The sequence below is a fragment of the Nicotiana tomentosiformis genome, chromosome 9 (genome assembly GCF_000390325.3).
Source record: "Nicotiana tomentosiformis chromosome 9, ASM39032v3, whole genome shotgun sequence".
In the NCBI taxonomy this organism is placed as follows: domain Eukaryota; kingdom Viridiplantae; phylum Streptophyta; class Magnoliopsida; order Solanales; family Solanaceae; genus Nicotiana; species Nicotiana tomentosiformis.
The window spans coordinates 69,853,701-69,875,641 of NC_090820.1; the positions used below are offsets into that span (position 1 = coordinate 69,853,701).

Sequence of the window (21,941 nt, forward strand, 5' to 3'; positions counted from 1 at the left end):
ACATTTTACCTAATTTTCAGCACATTATGAATGTAACTTGTGATGACCTTTGCCAACTTTTTTTCCACAACTCGCTTAACTTCAAAATGTAATACACGACTATCATAAGACAAAAATAACTCATAACATAAATTCCTTATCAAGTTAAGAACCCTAGTCTCATTCCAAAGTACATGTCATAACATTCCCAACTTGTCGACTTTCGACGAAACTTATTTTCTTCGATCCGTTTAGCTTCTAAGCCTTCCAACCCTCTTGGTACTCATTATCCATGATCTTAAAGATTCGTCACCTCCACGGTAACATGATTAACTTACTTTATGTACTTTCAAATATAATCTCATTTCTAGCTTACATCAATTGACTTACGACGTACTCTCATGTATAAAAATATGGTGTGTAACAACAAATCAAAGCCATGGTCCTCCGGGTGGTCGAGTACCCAACCTGGCTAGCCAACATTGTACCGGTTCCGGAAGAAAATGGCTAAGAGGAGTTCGGATCACATAACAGTCCTAAGAAAGTTTTTCGACCTATTGCAAGTACGATATGAAGTTAAATCCTGCAAAATGTGCTTTCGGAGTCCCTACTGGAAAGTTGCTGGGTTTCATCGTCAATCGCTGTGGCATTGAGTTGGAACCATCAAAGATCAAAGTTATTCAGGACGTGCCACCGCTAAAGAGCAAGAAAGAGGTGATGAGTTTTCTGGGCCGCCTCAATTATATCAGTCATTTTATAGCACAATCAACGATAATATGTGAGTTGAACATTAAAATGCTGAGTTGTAATGAGTTGGACTGAAGAGTGCAAGAAGGCTTTTGATAAAATCAAGGAGTACTTGTCCAAGCCGCCCGTGTTGGTCCTACCAGAGCACTGGAGACCTCTACCTTTGTACCTATCCGTGTTGGACGAAGTCTTTGGGTGCGTCCTGGGGCAACATGATGAAACCGAGAGAAAGGAGCAGGTGATATACTATCTGAGTAAGAAGTTCACACCTTCCGAAGCCCGATACTCTTTGTTAGAACGTACCTATTGTGCCTTGACATACATAGCCCATAAATTGAGACACTACTTCTGTGCATACACCACATATTTCATATCAAGGGTGGATCCATTAAAATACATCTTTCAGAAACCCATGCCTACAGGTAAGCTAGCAAAGTGGTAGATATTACTAAGTGAATTCGGCATCATCTATGTGACTTAGAAAGAGGTCAAGGGGCAAGCATTGGTCGATCACCTGGTGGAGAACCCCATAGACGGAGAATACGAACCGTTAAAGATATATTTTCCCAATGAGGAAGTGTCATTTATAGGGGAAGATATTGTCGAAGCATATGATGGTTGGAGGATGGGTTTTGACGGAACAACAAATTTCAAAGGAGGGGGCATCAGAGTTGTCCTGGTATAAAAAATCGGTCAACATTACCCGGTATCAACCAAGCTTAGATTCTCGTGCACCAACAATATGGAAGAATATGAGGCTTCATCGTGGGACTAAGGTTGGCGATCGACATGAAGATTTAGGAATTGCTGGTAATTAGAGAATCAGATCTACTGGTACATCAAGTACTCGGAGAATAGGCCACCAAAAACACTAAGATATTGCCATACCTCCACTGTGTGCAAAATTTGATCAAAAGATTCACAAGGATAGAATTCAAACATGTTCCAAGAGTTCAGATGAGTTTGCCGGCCCGTTGGCTACTTTTTCTTCCATGATACAACATCCATACGAGAATTTTATTGATCCTATCTCGATAGAGATTCGAAAGCAGCCAGCTTATTGTGTTAATGTTGAAGATGAGTTTGATGGAAATCCATGTTTTCACGACATCAAGGAGTATTTGGAGAAAGGAGAATACCCAGGAAATGCTACACACACTCATAAGTGTACGCTTTGAAGATTGGCCAACCATTTCTTTAATAGCAGAGGAATTCTGTATAGAAGGACTCCTGACTTGGGAATGTTGTGATGTGTCGATGCCATGGAGGCATCGAGGTGGCTTGAATAGATACACGCCAGAACCTGCAGACCTAACATGAACAGGTTCGTTCTAGCCAAGAAGATATTAAGGGCAGGGTATTTCTAGATGACTATGGAGACAAACTGCATCAAGTATGTAGAGAAGTGTCACCATTTCCAGGTACATGCTGATATGATACGAGTGCCACCCAACGAACTCAATGCAACGAGTTCACCTTGGCCTTTCTCTGCCTGAGGCATGGACGTCATCGGACCAATTGAACCCGCTATCTCCAACGGACACAGATTCATCTTGGTGGATATAGATTACTTCACAAAATAGGTTGAAGCCACTTCCTATAAAGCTGTGACTAAGAAGGTCATAACAGACTTCGTTCAGAATCGTATTGTTTGTGGATTCGGAGTACCCAAGTCAATCATTACCAACAATGCTGCCAATCTCAACAATGATCTGATGAAAGCCATGTGTGAAACATTTAAAATCAAACACCAAAACTCCACAACATATAGGCCACAAATGAACGGAGCCGTAAAAGCCGCCAATAAGAATATCAAGAAGATATTAAGGAAGATGGTGGATAACTACAAGAAATAGCACGAGAAGCTACCATTTTCCCTTCTCGGGTACCACACCACAATCCGCACATCAATCGGGGCAACCCTCTATTTACTGGTCTACGACACTAAAGATGTCATGCCCACCGAAGTGGAAATTCCTTCCGTACGAATCATACAGGAGGCCAAGCTTAGCGTTGCAGAATGGATACAGAGCTGGTATGAGCAACTGGCTCTCATTGGCGGTAAAAGAATTAATGCAGTGTGTCACAGTCAACTCTACCAGAATAGAATGACAAAGGCTTTCAATAAAATGGTTAGACCAAGGCAATTCACAATAAGGCAATTGGTGTTGAAGCGGATCTTCCCGCACCAGGACAAAGCAAAAGGAAAATTCTCACCTAAATAGCAAGGCCCTTACACGATTCACCGAGTACTGACAGGAGGACCACTCATACTTGCAGAGATGGACAGAGAGATATGGCCAAAACCTATTAATTTGGATACCGTCAAGAGGTATTATGTTTGAGATTGTAGTTGCACTTTCTTCTGATGTAACATGAACTACACTTGACCCGATTCCCGTTTAAGAAGGGATACGTAGGCAGCCCTGTGGGTTCGGTCACATCATAATAAAATCTTCATTCCCCTCTATGGCCAGGAACCGGGGAAAGATTTCTAGATTTCGTCAATCTCATTATGTCAAGGATCGCCAAGAAGTGTCTTGCCGGAAGTATAAATTAAACTGTGGTAGAATTTTGAGGGGGTCCTCAAAATTTCGAGCTAAGAAGGTCATAATGTCTCAAAGCATATCATAGTCTATGATTCAACCAAACTTTTTACTTTTGTTCATTATGTTTAAAGCAATTGCATCACTTACAAATGATTTACCATAAATGCATATTTTCGAAAACCGCATTTTCTGTAGTAGCCAGATGTTACACAGGGTGACTTGAACAAGGTGTCCAGACAAGAGCGAAGGCAAAGCGAGGAATCGAGAGCACAAACTAAGCTTTCCCCCACAACTCACAATTTTTCTTTGGATGGAGGCACAATGGACATAACAAGCACGCCCGCAAATATGTACATACAATAAGATCTCTATCTTCACACCGATAGACACCACCATGCACAAACGCATCAAGCTAAGGACCACTTTCTCTCTCACATTTATTCATTGCTTTTCCAGCATAGGGCTAAGCACTGCCCTCATCGTTGCATAAGGATAAATGCTGCCTTCCTTTGCATGAGACTAAGTAGTGTCTCCATCATATTTCATAGGGCTAAGCACTGCCCTCATCATTGCATAAGGCTAAACAATCCCTTCATTTTCATGAGACTAAGCACTCTCTCCATTACATTGCATAGGGATAAGCACTTCCCTCATTATTGCATAAGGCTAAACACTGCGTTCTTTTGCATGAGACTAAGCACTGTCTCCATTACATTGCATAGGGCTAGGCACTGCCCTCATCATTGCATAAGGCTAAACGCTGCCTTCCTTTGCATGATATTAAGCACTGTCTTTATTACATTGCATAGGGCTAAGCACTCACCTCATCATTGCATAATGCTAAATGTTGACTTTCATCACATGAGGCTAAGCACTGCCTCCATTATTGCATAAGGCTAAGCACTGCCTTCCCCTGCAAAGGGCTAAGCACTTCCCTCATTATATTGTATGAGACTAAGCGTTGTCTCCGTTATTTGTATAAGGCCAAGCATTGCCTTGTCCCATTATCGCATATGACTAAACATCACCTATCAAGCAATCAATATCAATACATCCGTGCATTTCATGGGCTGAAACATCACCGCACTGTCTGAAGGCGTCACAGTCTGAAGGCATCATCCTCATAGCCCTAGGACATCATGCCATGGACAGAGGATCTCTCGAAAATGCATATCATTATTAAAAGGCGTCATAGTCTAGAGGCACCATCTTCATTGTAATGCCACGACCACGGGGAGCGCTCAACCGGGATAATCCTACCGAGCAAGCCTGCTAGATTTCCTTCCACTGAAACTCACCCATGAATAACGAGAAAATATATTTTCATTAATTAGACAATACGGAGATCATGTATACAACACCAATTCATTACTATTAGCTACTTCATTTATAAGTCCCCAAAATATTACATTACACATCCATAGTTTAGAAGTGGAACATGTGATATAATTACAATATATTTAGTTTGACCTTCTCAATACCAACGTACAACCCACACCATGTCTACGGAGCGTCTAACGGGTACAAAAGAGTATTAGGATAGTTCCGGCAACAACTCCCCAGCTATACCTCAATACACAATACACAATACATAAGAAACAAAAGATACATGACCCTTATATGAAGTGGGGCTCACCAAGTCAGCTAAGAGGAGGTGTACTGCTATCACTGATTGATGCCCCTTGCTATGGAACAACCTGCATCCATTAAAAGATGCATCTCCCCCGGCAAAAGGGACGTGAGTACATGTGTAATAGTACTCATATGTAAGGCAGACAGAACAACACATGGAAATACGGTAACTAAAATAAGAGGCAAATAAATTACGTCAAGAAACTACAAAATGACCCATAGCTTCACATGTCAAGTCTTATTTTACTTACATCATTTTGAACTCTTTTTGGATCAAGTGTGCCCTATGAACTATGCGTGGAGTACAAAATATAATGTAAAAGTACCAGAATGTACAAACAAGGGCAATGGAAGTGACACCTATTGTTTGTGTTGCCTATGCGTTTCACCAGACCGTTGATATCCCTCTCTTACTTTGCACTTATGCGTTTCATAGACCATCCATAGTGTTCACATATTTTATTATACACCTATGCATTTCATAGACCGTCTATAGGGTTCACATATTATATTATACACCTATGCATTTCATTGACCGTCCCTAGGATTCACATATTATATTATACACATATGTGTTTCATAGACCGTCCATAGGGTTCATTCATATTATACACCTATGCGTTTCATAGACAGTCCATAGGGTTCATTCATATTATATTATACACCTATGCATTTCATAGACTGTCCATAGGATTCACATATTCTATTATACACTTATGCGTTTCATAGACCGTCCATAGGATTTACATATTATACCATCATGCACACGACCATATATACACTCAAGCAACATGATTAACATTACCATTAAGGTAGTAAGTTCCTCATGCTCATCATGGAGAAACACAGTTTATTACATTAACGCATGCATGGCAAATCAATAAGTAGATTTCAATGGTGCATGGACCCAATTTCTTTTCTTAAGGTTCGTCATCATTTAACATATGACGTCTCTTTTCCACCTCATTAAATACCTCCTTGTTGTATTAAGATCCTAAGTTCATGATTCTTGGTGACTTAACATCGAAGTCATTTAGATTCATTATTTTAGAAGCATACAAACTATAGTTGAAACCATTGGAACATACAATGCCTCGTGATTCTTATTTTGGCAAGCGGCCACAGTTCATGTTCATACTATCACTTACTTGTACTTTCATGGGTGATCATAGTACATTAATAACATTATTATATAAAAGGGTCAAAACTCATTTCATAATCTTTCACACATTCTTTCATTTCATTAGCACTATTGGCCACAAATGTAATTCTCATTCTTGGCACGATGGCCACATTTCTACATCTCATACTCGCTTCTTTCACTTTCAAGCAACATCATAGGTTATCGATAATAAGAGCATTGAGTTTCCTTTCCAATATTAAGCATAATAACATGAATTGAAACATGAATTGAAGTCATAACATTTTGATACATAAGCCACACTTGAACACATTTCCGAGGGAGAGCATAATGTGATAGGAGCAATTGAATCACATTTTGAACATATAATTTCCCACACAATCCTTATTTGGAATAACTGAATATTTTAGGAATGACCTGAATCATGAGGAAATAAGAACTTGGGCCAACCACGCTTGAAACCTACAGGATCATCATGGAATTCGACTCTAGAGAGAAGTTTAGCCAACATACCTCGAAAGAGCTTCCCGTGGTGTAACAATAGTGTCCCGACACTCCTAACGATGTCAATCTATATAAGGGGAGAGAATTACAAGTTTGATTAGAGGAATTGGTGTGGCAAGAGCTGCTACAATGATGGCCCAACTGTTCCCTAAACCAATTCAACAATAAAACTACCCAAGATTTCCCAACAACCTCCCCACAATCCCTATTAGCTCATGCATGTGATAAATCTACTCTCCTCACCCATAATCAACCCAAATCTAAAATCGGAGAATTAGGGGAAGAAATTCTTACCTTTTAGAAACCCTAGCAAGTTCCTTTTGATGAAATTCCAAGGCTTGAGAAAGATCTTGATTCACAAAGAACATGGGGCTTCCTTCTCTCTCTCTAGAATAACTCTCCCCTCTCTCTAAAATATTAGATAATCCCTCAAAAATGACCCCTATGGCTAGATAAAATGAAATGGGGTCGGGTTATGAAATTAAAAAAATGAAGCCCCGGTGCAAATTTGCGGTCGCATATGCCCTTCTGAAACTAGGCACTTCTGTGCAAGTCTGAGATAGGTCTGTGGTACGCCGATCAATTCTGCGATCGTATAATGGACCGCAGAACTTCCTTCCAAAATTTCTCATGCTGGTTCTACAACAAATGTGCGGCCCGCGAAACGCTTATGCAATCGTATAACTGATCGTAAAATAACCTCCATAATTGGCTCATTTCTTTGCTTCATGCTGCGGCGGATCTGCGGCCAACATAATGGTTTTGCGGTCGCATAATTAACCACAGAAATGCCATTTTCTGCAAAATCATTTCTAGATTCATACACATTACCCTACCTCGGCACCACAAAACTTGAATCCCTTGGCAAACGTTTACGGGGCCTTACATTCATGGCATGAAGACACCATTTCATGGCCTTCGAATCCTTACCATATGCATCATGGCCAGGGCATCATGGTCTAAGGACATCATCCTCATCCTCTGAAAGACAACTCTCATGGTCCGAATGGAATTTGCATCATGTTTAAATTTCCGCAATAACTGCATATATTCATGTGCATCGTGTTTTAATTTTTACAGGTAACTCGGGAGGTAACTGTTCTACAAACTAGAGCAATTCTTGCTCCGGTTTTCATTCACAACGTTCACATCTTTTGATTACCTTCAATGTAACCGACAACCAACAATGATCGTTTCCATACCGTAACGGCTCAAACACTTGTCTCATACATCCATATCATTCAAATTCACATTCATGGCCCTGCCTAAAATGTTCCATTAATTGTGACACTATCTTATCCAAAAGATCCTTCCTCGAAACATAGGACCATTCTTATAACAACTCCACTGGTTTAGTTCGTCGTTGGATCCAAAACTACACACAGTCTTATTTCCGTAACACCATGGATATGTAGGCAACTCAGGAACCAGGGTTCGACCCCCATTGTTTCAAAAACACCTCATCCTTGCTTATTTGGACAAAAATGGTCATCATTTTCTTTACCCGACAACTCTCTCATCATTTCCGGGTAAAGAGGGGCAGTTGTTGATACTCAATTTTCTCTTCATATTTTATAAAGTATTCTATATACTTTCAAAATATTATTTTGTATTATTGCCCAATTTACAAGTGTCATATAAGTATTTTCTATAATTTTAAAAGATTTGAAATAGATTTTCTTGCATTTAATTTGTTCAAATATTTATTAATTATTCCTTTAAATTATTTTTAGGATGAGTTAATCATCCAAATTTATTATTCTATACCCACATGCATTTTATAATATTGTATATCATTTTTTACATAATTCCATTTGCATTTTTCTATTTTATTTACACTAGTTACAATAATAGCCTATATTCTATAAATAATTGCATTTGTTGTATTATTTCTGCCAAAATACCTTTTATTTTTTTATAATATTGAATTATTATTTTCAAGCAATTTTATAGCATAAATAATATTTTTACTATTTATTAGACGTTTCAATAATTAAAATTTTAATTAATTTCGGGTGTTTCAAGAGCTAGCCCAAAATAGGCCAATTTTCGGACCATTTTAACGGCCCAAACGCTCAACCCTTTTGGCCCAGTCCCCATAGCCCAAACCAAGACGACCCCATTAACTTAACCCGGTCGGTCGCGACCCGCTAAACAACCTGCCCTACTCATTTTTTTATCATGGCCGTTGATCTTGAGATCAACGATCCTCGCTCACCCAGCCCTCTTTAATTAACCAAATCCACCCGAAACCCTACCATTTCCATTATACCGCCGCCCCTAAATCCTCTCTTCTCCTCTCCTATCAAACCCTACATGCCACCTCAAAATCTCCCCCGAATTCGATCAACTCATGGATTCTTGCCATGATTTACTTACCTTTTATGGATTATCTCACGGTTACCTGCATGAATATGGTATTACTTAGTACTTGCCCAGTTTTGGCAAGTACCAATCTTCCGATTCAAGAGAAATCGTACTCACTCTTCAAGATTCAGACGACTTTTTGTCTATATACATTCATGGCAAGATTATATAGGTCCAATTTACCAAGATTCACCAATTTGTAATTCCGGGCAAAACTAGGGTTCGCCTGATTCTTCACCTAATTTGGTTCTAAATCGATTCTGCATGCTCTTCTTTCCTTATTTACATTTGATTGACTATGTTTCTTTGTTTGGATGTTAGATTTTTGCTACTATATAACTCTTCCCCAGTTTCCCCTTTAGGCAGACTTTTAATTACTATTATTCTTTGCCTCTCACATCTTCTATACTATTTTGCACTCTTAATTGTGGCCAGCTGAAAGCCAAGGCCACCGGCTCACTGAAGCTCCTATGAACTCTGACACACTAGGATTTCGGGTTCTCACTATTCTTTCTCAATTGCTGACACTGTTGAGATTCTAAGTTTCTCACTCTTTTGCTCGATTGCTTTGCAACTGGTTTGTGTTATTTACCCTTTACAACCTTAATTGTCACCCCTCTACTTGTTCATGTAAGTTTCTTCTGCGTGCCAACACTATTTGAACTTCTATAGACAAGTATGACCTAATGTTCTTTACTATTTGGGAACCCCCAGTATTGTATTGTTGTATGTTTTACTATAATTCTATTGTCTTAACGGTGTTCTGCAGTTCTATGTTCTCTAGTATCAAACTTGATAGGCTTCAACTTATGTAGTGAACTCTCACTATGTGCATTTGACTCAAATGGATTCTGGCCCTCTTGAGTGTTACCTGACTTTCATATTAACCTTGAATCTTGTATCATTTCACCTACCATGAATCTGTATCACCTTAGATTTCGTAAGCCTTCTTGAGATGATTGGTGTCTGCCTGGAATTTGAATGTGTCAAGTCTCTCATATTTGAATTAAGTGGGTGTTTGCAAGTTGATATGGACAATGACTACTAGTTTGTCTGCTTTTAAGAAGTCGTGTTTGATTACCAAATTAGGTGTGACCATGCCTTCCTTATATTTCATATTTGGTGCAATCATGTACAAACTTCTAACTTTCTTAGAATTAATCCATGATCGTGTGAAATTTTGCATGCCAATACTATCTAAACTTTGACTTATGTTTTTATACCATTTATGAACCCCAACTGAGTAATATTGCTTCATGCTTACTGTAATTCTGTTGTCCAGATAAAATTCATCTTACTAGTGTTAAATTCACTTGAGTCTAATGCCTTTGGGCAATCTTGGATGCATAACTGAACTTGTCATGTGTGAGCAACCTGCAGAATCTCTGGTTTCTTTGGAATTAAGTGAATACTTGCTAATTACTTTGTCACACCCATGGAACTGTGTTTATATGATTGTTTTATCTTGGACTTTCGTGATATGGATCTTTGTTTTGTTGTAGGACTAGTTTCAAACATGTCTTACCTTGGACCCTCTTGTTAAACCTTCTATGTATGAACTCCCACTGAATCAGTTCTGAACCATGTTTGTTTTGAACCCCTGTTTGTTGAAATCTCTCTGAGAGTTTTTGTTAAAATTGTTCTATTCTCGTTCATGTGCATCTTTACAAGTCTAGTGTCTTCATTAGCTATAACACTAAGTATTCCCCTGTGTATGTGTCTATATCTGAAGTTACTTGAGTAATTAGTTTGCGTGGGATGTTACTTGTGTCAGTTGTTGTTGGTTACTGGGTAAGCAAGACGATTGTCTATGTTTGGGCCTGGTTTGTTGGGCCGTATGTGTTGTTGGACTTGAGTACTGGATGTAGGTGCATTCTAGTTGTCCTTGAGAGCTAGGGATTTGGGCTTGCTGGTTGTCTGGAGAGCAAGGCTGTTGAAGGCCCAGAACATCACTAGGTTACTTTGTGTTGAGCTTATAATTATTTTATTGGGCTGGTGACTGTTTTATTCTGTTTGTATTATTTATTTGGCGTGTAATAATTTGTAATAACGAACAATGGGAAAATTAGTAAAAAGGCAGGTCGGGTACTCTAATTCTCGCATAAATGGGTAGAAAACAAGCCTATAGGGTCTAAATGCTTTATTTGCAATCTTATTTGATATGGACTTTTTCTATACATAGATATAAAGCATGCATATATGAACCTAAGCACTTTACTTGCTCAACATGTCCTATTCCTGTACACTGTTAGAAAACATGCCTATAAGAATCTAAGTATTTCACTTGCTCACATGCTCCACTTCTACACACTATTAGATAGCATGCCTATAGGATTCAAACATCATTGGTTATTTGCTCAACTTGTACTATTGCTATGTGATTGTTAGATATCATGCCTATAGGATTGCGTTAAGTAATTATGATTTGCTTCCATCGATACTTATCTAGATACCATGTCTATAGGCCTTAATTGATTAATTAAACTATCGTTGTTGTTGTTCTTATCACACTGCCCGCCAAGAAAACATGCCTATAGGAATAAGCAAAACAAATTTGTGTTTAGAAAATATGCCTATAGGATATCGTTGTTCGCTTAGAAAACATACCTATAGGATCAAAGACGAATGATTCTGAGTTTTCAACGGTTTCACTGCCCAAGTGCGAATCACCTAGAGACCATGTCTATAGGTTTTCAATAACGATTATAATCTGCAGCTTTGATAATCTGACTAGTAGTGTTGTCTATGAGATTTTCTTAAACCATGCAGTCACGTAGAATCCACGCCTATAGGTTTTGAACGACTTTAATGTGTCTCAATACCAAAAATGCCTATGACCCTTTACTACATAATCTAAAACCTTATTAGCATAAAGTCTGTGACCGTTTTGCATGCTTTTGTGCTTATGTGTGGAGGCTAACTTGAGTCTTTAATTACTATTATGTGCAGTCCTACTTGTTTGAATGAGAGCCTAGTTTTATCATTTTGAGCAACCTAAGTAAAGTCTAGAACCATCCAAATAGTAGGTCTAAAGCCTCCTTGACTATATGCATGGGACAGGTAATGCACGCATAGGACGTGGTTGAGAATTGAACTAGAGCACTTTAGGTAAACGACTTTAACATAGTAATTGAGTAGGAGATGATAGCCTGTGCCCGCTGAATAATATGAGCAACCACTACCTCAAGGGAGTTGTGAAGTATTATTTATATTGCACGGGGTGTTCTTTTAGGCTAAAAAACTTAGGACCCCCCCATAATTTTACTACTTGCACCTTTGTTTATTTGGACTTAGAATAAATTAGGTTGTACCTTGTAATCTCCAAGGACTTGTATCAAACATCTATTAATGTATAGTCTATTTACTTCATATGTTCAATCTTCTTTATACTTGTTTACATCATAGTTGGATATTTAGATTCCCTATCTTCATTTAAATTATAAGATCACATAGACCAATTATAATCCAATAATAGCACATAGCATACAATTTAGCTGGAACCCACAGTTGTGGACCTCGAAGAATGCCTAACACCTTCTCTTCGAGGTAATTTGAGCCCTTACTTGATTTTTGGTGACACATACTAGTTAAAATAGAGTTATTTGTAAATAGGTGCCCTAACTCACCTTAAAATCATTAGGTGGCAACTCTTCTCTTTAATACCCATATAAAAGAGTTGTTACACGTCAAAACCCGCTTTCGCGAGAAAATGGGGCGCGACAATATTTTTCTTAGATTTCCATGCCAAGTCATTCATATATGAACTGCTACTTGCTAGTTTCCTTAGAATTAGTCTATGACCATGCCTGCCCTGAACTTTCATGCTTAGTTCTTTTTTGTAAAACACTCATGTGTGTTATGCTCTTTGTGATTAAGTCCTGACTATTCTAGAGTGTCTACCCTTGTGATATTGTGACTATATGATAAATCTGGAAAGCCATCATATATGTTTTAGACCTATGTGTTCTTCATATCCTTCATGATGTATATGTCTATAGGAATATTCTTTTGACTCTAAAATGTGTTCTTATTCCTGTTCTTGTATTTTTGGGATGTTATTTAGAGATCCTTACTAGTTGTAGTATTGAAAACAAGATGTGTATATGCTTCAGTCTAGAATGGAAGTTACTTGGTTGGTTTTGTTTGGCATATGCTTTCACTTGTTTCTTTGCGTTCCCGTTGGTTGTTAATGATAATGGGTGGATAAAATAATTGTCCTTGTTGTTTGGGCTTGATTTGTTGGGCCATGTTTGGTGTTTGGATCCGAACTACACTGCCAACATCTGAAATTTTGGGCCTGCCATCCGTGTAATGTTTAAGCCTACTTGAAGGCCCAGACTTATTACTGGGTTACTTTACAGTTGTAATGGGGTTTGTAATTATTTCATTTTTGGTCCTGTAATAACTTGTAAAACAAATGATGAGGAAATTATTGAAAAAGGGAGCTGGGATACATTTATTCTCGTATAACGGGTAGAAAACATGTATTTCCAAATGATCTTACTTGCTACTTGCGTGCCATGTACTATTTCTATGTATTAATTTCTAGTATACAACATGCCTATAGGATTCTCAACTTTACATATTCACTTAGAAATCTTGATTTAGGACTTTAACTAACTGTTAATTTAATACTACCAATGCGATTCATAACTTGTCTAGAAAACATGCCTATAAGACCCAATTGACCTCGCTTGCTATTTGTTCGTCTAGTTTTATTTTTGCGCATTAGTTGCTAATAGACAACATGACTATAGGACTCTATGTTATGTAATTAAGAGTGCTTACGCCAATATGTCCCTCAACTATGTTACCCCCTAGAGATCATGACTATAGGGTCTGTAAACTTGAGTCCTAAACTTGATCAATCACAAGTCATTCACATTCTCACATAGAAACCATGTGTTAGGATTGGTTAATTCAAACACGGTAGTCCACAACTATCCCCCTTAATTTCACAAATAGAAGAGCATTTTGATATAACTTTTCACCTATCCCTTCTGCCGCTACCCCATCACTGTAAATTATTAGTTGCTTGACATTCATGTAAGTCTATTTGTGGAGGTAAACATGAGCCCCTTTGTATTAATTGCATCTTTACATGATGTCCTTTTTGTTTCAACTATGTGGCACCTAGTATTTTAATTTTGAGCAGCCTAGATTGAGTCAAGAGCCACTATATAGCGTTCCATGCCTCCTAGACCATAGGCATGGGAGGGGTAGGCATGTGTAGGGCACGACTTAGAATTAAATTACTACTCTTTAGGTAAATAACTTAAAGGTAGTAATCGGGTAGCAGGAGATGATAGTCTGTGCTCACTGGATAATATGAGCAACCCTCATACTCAAAAGGGTTGCGAAGTGTTATTTATGTTGCACTGGGTGATCCTTTAGGCTTAAAAATCTAGGATCCCCCATTTACGTATAATTGTTCCTTGTATGTTTGTTTGTTGAGAAACCTAGACTTTACTAATCTATATCTTGTAGCCTCCAAAGAGTTGTACCAATTAGTTTATTAATGGATGAATTATGTTCTTTCAAATTATTTCCTTTAAATTACTTATGTATGATTCCTTTCAATTAATTGCTTCGTCCTATTCCACTTAGAGTAGTCGGTCACTCACTTAGACTCTTTATTACCTTAATCTAACTAACTTGCATGCTCACTTAGAATAATTATCTACAATTTGATTAATCCCGCATAGTTTTAACATTCGGCTGGGAACCACAGTTGTGGACCTCAAAGAGTTCTTAATCCCTTGTATTTGAGGTAACTTGAGCCCTTACTCGATCTTTAGTAACATTGACTAGTTGAAACAGAGTTATATGCAAATAGGTGCCCTAACGCACCTCAAAATTGTTAGGTGGCAACTCTTCTCTTTTAATACTAGTTTAAAAGTGTTGTCACATGCCACTTTCACGAGAAAATGGGGCGCGACATCATGGCGACTCTACTGGGGATACTTAGGATTTTACCATGATAGATTTTGCTCGTGTGGGATTGTTAACTGAATTGCTTGATTTCTCCATGTACCTCCCCTTCCTCATCCCTTTACTTGCTCAAAATTGCTATATCATGAACCTCCTTTTCCCTTCACCTATGTTTGATTCTTTGATTTCAATATTCTTTCAAATTTTGTGAACTATGCTAACTATTTCCTTTGTCTTTTCTTTTACCTTTCTCTCTGGCTTATTTTAGTGCATTATTTAAAATGCTTTTATGTGTTTTCACCTTGTAAATTACTTGACTATATGTTATCACTTTCGCACAAGCATGTTTTCAAAATAATGTTCCGCTCGTGCCAATTATCACCATAGCGGTACTTGATGAGTGTCCGCGCTTTTCGTAAATACCCTTGTCAAATTGAAAAGTCTTATTAGCGGTAGACTAGTCGATCAACGGTGCAGTCAACGGTCCCGTACATATCCCTCGCAAGTCGTCCGCTTGAGATTACCGATCTAGACCCTTCTAGAAACCTACTCTGATTAAAAATGTGCATGCATCATGTTAAACCAAGGATGGATTAAATACCCCTAGCGTATTATTCCATTTAGATAAACCATGTCCAAAGTCCAAAGGGATCTTTATAATCCCGAAGGACACATTCATGCTATATGCATTACTTGGAGAAAATATGCCAACGTGTTAACTATTATTAGTTAATTAATCAAATTAGGAGGGGGAAGGGCTAACTCTTTTGTTTGATGCAGAAAATTAAACACGAAATTTCTACGATCGACATGGTCCAAAATATTCCACCCATGTTGATTTATTGGTGGAACGACCTCCCACCATGTGACAGGAATCATGCAAGAAGGGTACTGGGTAATTTACCCTCCTTGATGGACATTCTGCCAAGAAGAGAACTAATTGAGGCTACCACTATGTTTAGGGATGAAAAGAGGGTCGTCTTTTGATTCAAAAATTTGGAGATGACCCATCTTTTGGAGGATATTGGAGGTTTTGCTAGACTCCCCTGGGATAGTCTGGGTTTGTTAGCAATATGAACGATATGTACATAGAAAATCATAATGCTTGTGTCATGAAGAATTGGCCATCACTTTTGTTGGATGGGTTCATCGTCAAGTTTATTTTTCATAGTGTGTATTTTGGGTTTGCTGATCTTCCCAATGCAATGAGGGAAAATTCACACTCAACTAGCCATGGCTTCCAGGACCATGATTGAAGGAATTTAGGGACAAAACTACACTATTGTTCCCATAATATTAGCAGAAATATACCGAGCATTGGATCGATGCAAACATGGGGCTGGTTACATAAAGTGGTGCAATCTTTTATTACAATTTTGGTTGTTAGAACATCTCCAAAGAGGCAACTACCGTCATGAATTCCTTCGCAGGCCGATGAATGATTATATTGCCATCCATCACCCAAAGAATATGATATTGGCTCTTGAAATATTTGCAAAGCCTACAAATGCTGAAGGGTGGGTACACCTTTTCAATAATTTGGCTGACGAACAAGTACACTGGATGTTCGAATAGTTTCCAAGCAAGGAGTTAATAATCCGATCCAAGAAGGCCACCCATTTGGTGTTGATTAGATTATGAGTCATTTACCCTTATGCTCCAATAAAGGAGATGAGGCAAGCTGGGACAAAGCAAGTCATACCCCAAGTAGCCAACATGACACAATACAAGGCAGACATCAAGAGGGAAGTCATTCCTTTCAAGTTCGAGGCTCAGCATATGTGGAACAAAAAAATCATTGCAGATGGGGAGACTATAGATCCCGATAGGTATCATGGTGGACACACATACTATTACCCTTCGTGGCTAGAAGATGACATAATCGGGGATGTCAAACCGGGGATCAAGCTGAAGGGAAGGATCATAGACGAAGAGGCCGAAGCTTAGGTAAAATACAAGAGGCTGCACAAGAGGGTCTTCGGATCTGAGGCCAAGCACCTGGAACAATATAAGACAAATATGGAAGCAATAAGAGAATGGAAAGAGATAGCAAATAAATCGATAGAGAGGTTAGAGTACTTGGAACAAGGGTTGATTGAGTTGGAGGGGAAAACGAGAAAGAGGCTCTGGGACTGCCAAGGTATGGCCTATGACTAAGGAGGAAAGCTAGCAATGGATTACGTATTGCTCGACATGCGCGGCCTTGGGAACATGATCGATGGAGAAAAGAAAGCAAGACATGGAAAGGGTCCATCTAGGACCAAGTAGAATAGGAGAGTGTTCTTTAAATGTTTTATAGTTAGATTTTGTTTAGAATTGATGTAATAAGGCTTTGTGCTACTAGTAACTCTCTATGATTATTTCGATTTAGTAATAGAATGGTTTGATTATTTTTGCATTAATGGGATGAAGCAATGTTGGCACTTTTCTCTAAGTTTACTTGTCACTTAGTCCTATCTCGGTCACAACGAGTTCCCCAAATTAGGACGCGAACCATAGCATGCCTTATATGCTATATGTTTAAATACTACAAGACTCTTTTATTTTTCTTTAATAACTTGGCTACCTTTTGTTTTTTTCTTTATTTTGATTATTCCCATTCCCAAAGGTTGGTTCGTGCACTCTGGCAACATGAACATACCACACCATATCCAGAGGTCCTCGACCTCCTCCCCCTTCTAGCAACATCAAAAGTAAGGGTAAAGGAAAGATGGACGATTTGAGTGGCAATAGAAAAGACAACGCTCCTTTGGCAGAGAATGTGGAAACCTCGGATGGAAGAAGTACACCGATGCAGAACAAATTGGTTCAGCGATTAGAGCAAAAGATTCTGGAACTACAAGGCAAACTCGAGCAAGTCTGCAACCTCACTAACCTCTCCCTAACCTTAAACATCCCTGATATCAATCACAAAAATACCACTGCTCAAAACCCGCCACAACTCCAGAATTCACAGCCCCAAGCTCCAAAAAATCCCCCTACTACTCAACAATACCATAACCCCACACTCCCACATAACCTAAACCTTCCACCGTTACAAGTTCCTCAACAACATCCTCATAATACAACCTAGTACCCGCAAACTGCCACTTACCTCAATCCTCAAAATGTACTGCAACCTACCCACAATCCACCCCAGGCATCCATCAATGATTATCCATACACCCAAGTCCTTGGTACCTACCAAAGCAACCCCATATACGTGGAAACTCTACCATACACACCACAACAAACCCTATGCATGCCCGGACCTACTGAAAAGGACTTGTTTATCACTAATATGGTCGAGGAGTTAAAGAAGTTGTCTAGAAAGGTCTAGAGAGTCGAGGGAGGAAAGGGTATCAAAGGTTTGAATTATGAGGACTTGTTGTTGAACCAGATATGGAACTACCTGAAGGTTACAAACCCCAGAAGTTTGAAATATTTGATGGCACCGGTGATCCCAAGGTGCACTTGAGGACTTACTGCTACAAACTCGTGGGTGTAGGTAAGAACAAGCAAATTCGCATGAATTTGTTCATGCGAAGTCTCACAGGACATGCTTTATCATGGTACATCAGTCAAAACCCAAAGAAATGGTCTAACTGAGTAAATATGGCATCCGACTTTATGGACAGATTCAAGTTCAATATAGAGAATGCACCGGACTTTTTCTATATCCGGAACTTCAAGATGAAACCAACAAAAATCTTTCGTGAGTACGCCACACGTTGGAGATCAGAAGCTGCTAAGGTAAGGTTGCCACTGGAGGAAGAAGAAATGAATAAGTTCTTCGCCGAGGCTCAGGACTCACAATACTATGGACGATTGATGGTCATAAAAAATTGCAAGTTCTCTGAAATCATCAAGTTAGGAGAAAGGATCGAGGAAGGTATCAATAGTGGCATGGATTCCAATTTCAAAGCCTTGCAAGACACTAATAAAGCTTTGCAATATAGAGGTATTTCAGAGAAGAAAAAAGTGGGTGTCGTGATGGTATCCCAAGGGCTAAAGTCTCCCCTCACCCATCAAACAACCCCACCAAAATATCATACCTCACCCCCGAAATACCATTATCCTTCCACCACCTACCATACCTACAATACCGAACCAGCCTACTATTATTCCTCCCCATATGCCCGTCAAAATTGCCCTAAACCCCGACTCTACTTTGACCACAAAGCTCCCAGGAAATACACCCCTCTCGTTTAACCAATTTCCCAATTGTACAAGAGGCTGAAGGCCACCGGTTACGTCACTCCCATTCACGCAGACACGATTGATAACCCCTCTCAATGGGTCAACCCCAATAAAACCTGGGCCTATCACTCCTGCATGAAGGGTCACACCATTGAAGCATGTTGCATGTTGAAAGACAATATCCAAACACTAATTGATACTACGGTAATACATGTGAATGATTCCGCACCTAATGCCTGCAACAACCCCCTTGCCGACCACAGGGGTGAGGGAGTAAATATGATCGAGACTAAGGATGAATGGGACCAGGAAGGATCCATCGGTCTTATTCGAGAAGGAGACACTACTATGACATCCCCTATCACACTCTCACCGATTATGGTGAACACCAAGGCACCATTCAAGGCTGAAGTGGATACACCTCAGCCACCGTTCACTGTGATGGTATCTCCATCACCATCTTACAAATCTGGTACTGTTCTATAGGACTATGTGGCTGAAGCAAGTAGGAAAGGAAATGCTATGATGGAAGAAGAGGGCGTCACCTAAGGAATGACTAGAACTGGAAGGGTATACACACCGGGGAATCTCGCCGGAGAGGGGGGAGAGGGGGGAGGATGAGACCGCGCCAAAACCACATGTTGTGGAAACAGGTACTGATGATTTGTGGAGAAAGATACAAGCAAATGATGATTTGTGGAGAAAGATACAAGCCATCATGTCATTGTTGCAGAATTCAAACACACATAAGAATGCCAAGATGAAGCTGTTAATTGAAGCCTATGTGCATGTTGGTATCACCAGTGGAAAATGGCAAATATGGTAGGGCAAGTACTAGAGACACACAAGATCACTTTCAATGAAGATGAGTTGCCACCAGAAGGTTTGAGTCACAACATAGCATTGCACATAACTGTGAAATATGAAAACAAATTCATTGCTCGAGTCTTGATTGATAGGGGTTCGAGTCTTAATATACCCCCTCTGACCACTTTGAAAAGATTGGGTATAGGCATACCTGAGATACGGTTAGGAAGGATGAATGTGAAAGTATTCGATGAGTCCCAGAAAGCTACCATTGGAGAAATTGATCTGAGTTTGAAGATAGGCCCAACCATATTCGATGCCGAGTTGCAAGTACTAGATATCTCTGGCACTTACAACCTGCTACTGGGACGACCATGGATACACATGGCTGGGGCAGTTGCTTCTACTTTGCATCAGGTTGTGAAGTTCGAGTTGAATCATCAGGAGGTGGTTGTTTAGAGAGATGGCAACAATCCTATCTATACCAACCAGAGCGTACCAGTAGTTGAAGGCAGAAGTAAGTTAGGTGGGGAGACATTCCACAACATTGAACGGATAAACACAGTAAATAAAGGATAATGGTAGAGTAATAAAGTGTTGAGCATGATGCTTTAGCTTGGGTATGAGACAAGCCGAGGCCTCGGTCCTAAGCTTCAGGGGATAACAAAACCATTACGACGCGGACCCAGAACACCACCTTTGGTCTTGGGTATGAGTACACCATGCAGGAATATTAGGATTGAACGGCTCCGTGGAACGAATCCTACTATCCATTGCCTAAACCCATACCACCGATGTACCAGACATTACACAAGGCCGACGTGATTTGGGGTTCCGAAGAAGATGAGATTATGGCTGGCATGAGAAGTCAGTTCCTAGGAGAACAAGATATGGTTTGCAATGTGATCTTGGGTGAGGAGTAGGAAGATCTCACCATCCAGATGATAGGAGATGGAGTTGTTCTGAAGAATTGGACTGCTGCACCATCCCGGGCTTGTCGAGCACCTAGGTAGCTTTGGCAGACTAGCAAAATTTTCCTTTAAATTGTTTTCTAGCACTTAAGACATTCACTAATTTGTTTTAAAATAAATACTTGAGATATCGCGTCATGCTTGTTTTGACATTTTAAGTTTTAAATTAATGCAATATTTATCTTCATTTATTTATATTACTATCTCTGCATTCTTTTCAGCATGACTATTTCATATCCTGTTGAATTTACAACTGTGACAAGTAGACAATGCAATCCGATGAGAGTGATATAGAAGAATAGGAAAATGACGTAATAGCTAAGGAAATTGTCAAGGAAGTAGAGGATTTTAAAAACAAACCAAAGTCAAACCAAGAAGAAACTAAGGCAGTTAATTCGGGTAATTCCGAAACGGTCAAAGAGACTCTTATTAGAATTCACCGGTCACCATCCGATAACGAAGAATACGTCAAGTTTTTGAAAGAATATGAGGACATCGTTGCATGATCCTATGATGACATGACAGGGTTGAACACATCTATAGTAGCCCATAAGCTACCTACCAACCCGATGTGTCCGCCAGTGACCCAGAAACTCGGGAAATTCAAGCCAGATATAAGTTTAAAGATAAAAAAGGATGTTACCAAGTAGTTCCAACCCAAGGTCCTCTGAGTGGTCGAATATCCGACCTAGTTAGCCAACATCGTAGCGGTACTAAAGAAAGACGGGGAGATCAGGGTGTGCATTGACTACCGAGATCTGAACATAGCATGTCCAAAGGATGATTTTCCACTACCAAACATACACATCTTAATCGACAACTGCACCAAGCATGAACTACAATCCTTTGTTGATTGCTTCGCAGGATACCACCAGATCTAGATGCATAAAGAAGATACAGATAAAACAACCTTCATCACACGATGGGGGGTGTATTACTATAAAATGATGTCGTTCGATTTGAAGAACGCTGGGGCCACCTATATAAGGGCCATGACCACTTTCTTTCTTGATATCATTCACAAGGAAATAGAGGTTTACATATATGATGTCATCATAAAATCCAAAAAGTGCCTGGATTACATAGCGGATGTTTGAAAGTTTTTTGACCACTTGCGGAGATAAAATTTGAAGC

The 21,941-nt window shown here is 39.4% G+C and overlaps 1 protein-coding gene across 1 annotated transcript; it reads left to right on the forward strand.

The window, feature by feature from the left end:
- Window positions 1-19,839: 19,839 nt before the first annotated feature.
- LOC138898941 (uncharacterized) lies at window positions 19,840-20,295 on the forward strand. The gene has a single exon (XM_070185051.1). The coding sequence runs from the start codon at window positions 19,840-19,842 to the stop codon at window positions 20,293-20,295; it is 456 nt and encodes a 151-aa protein (XP_070041152.1).
- Window positions 20,296-21,941: the final 1,646 nt, after the last annotated feature.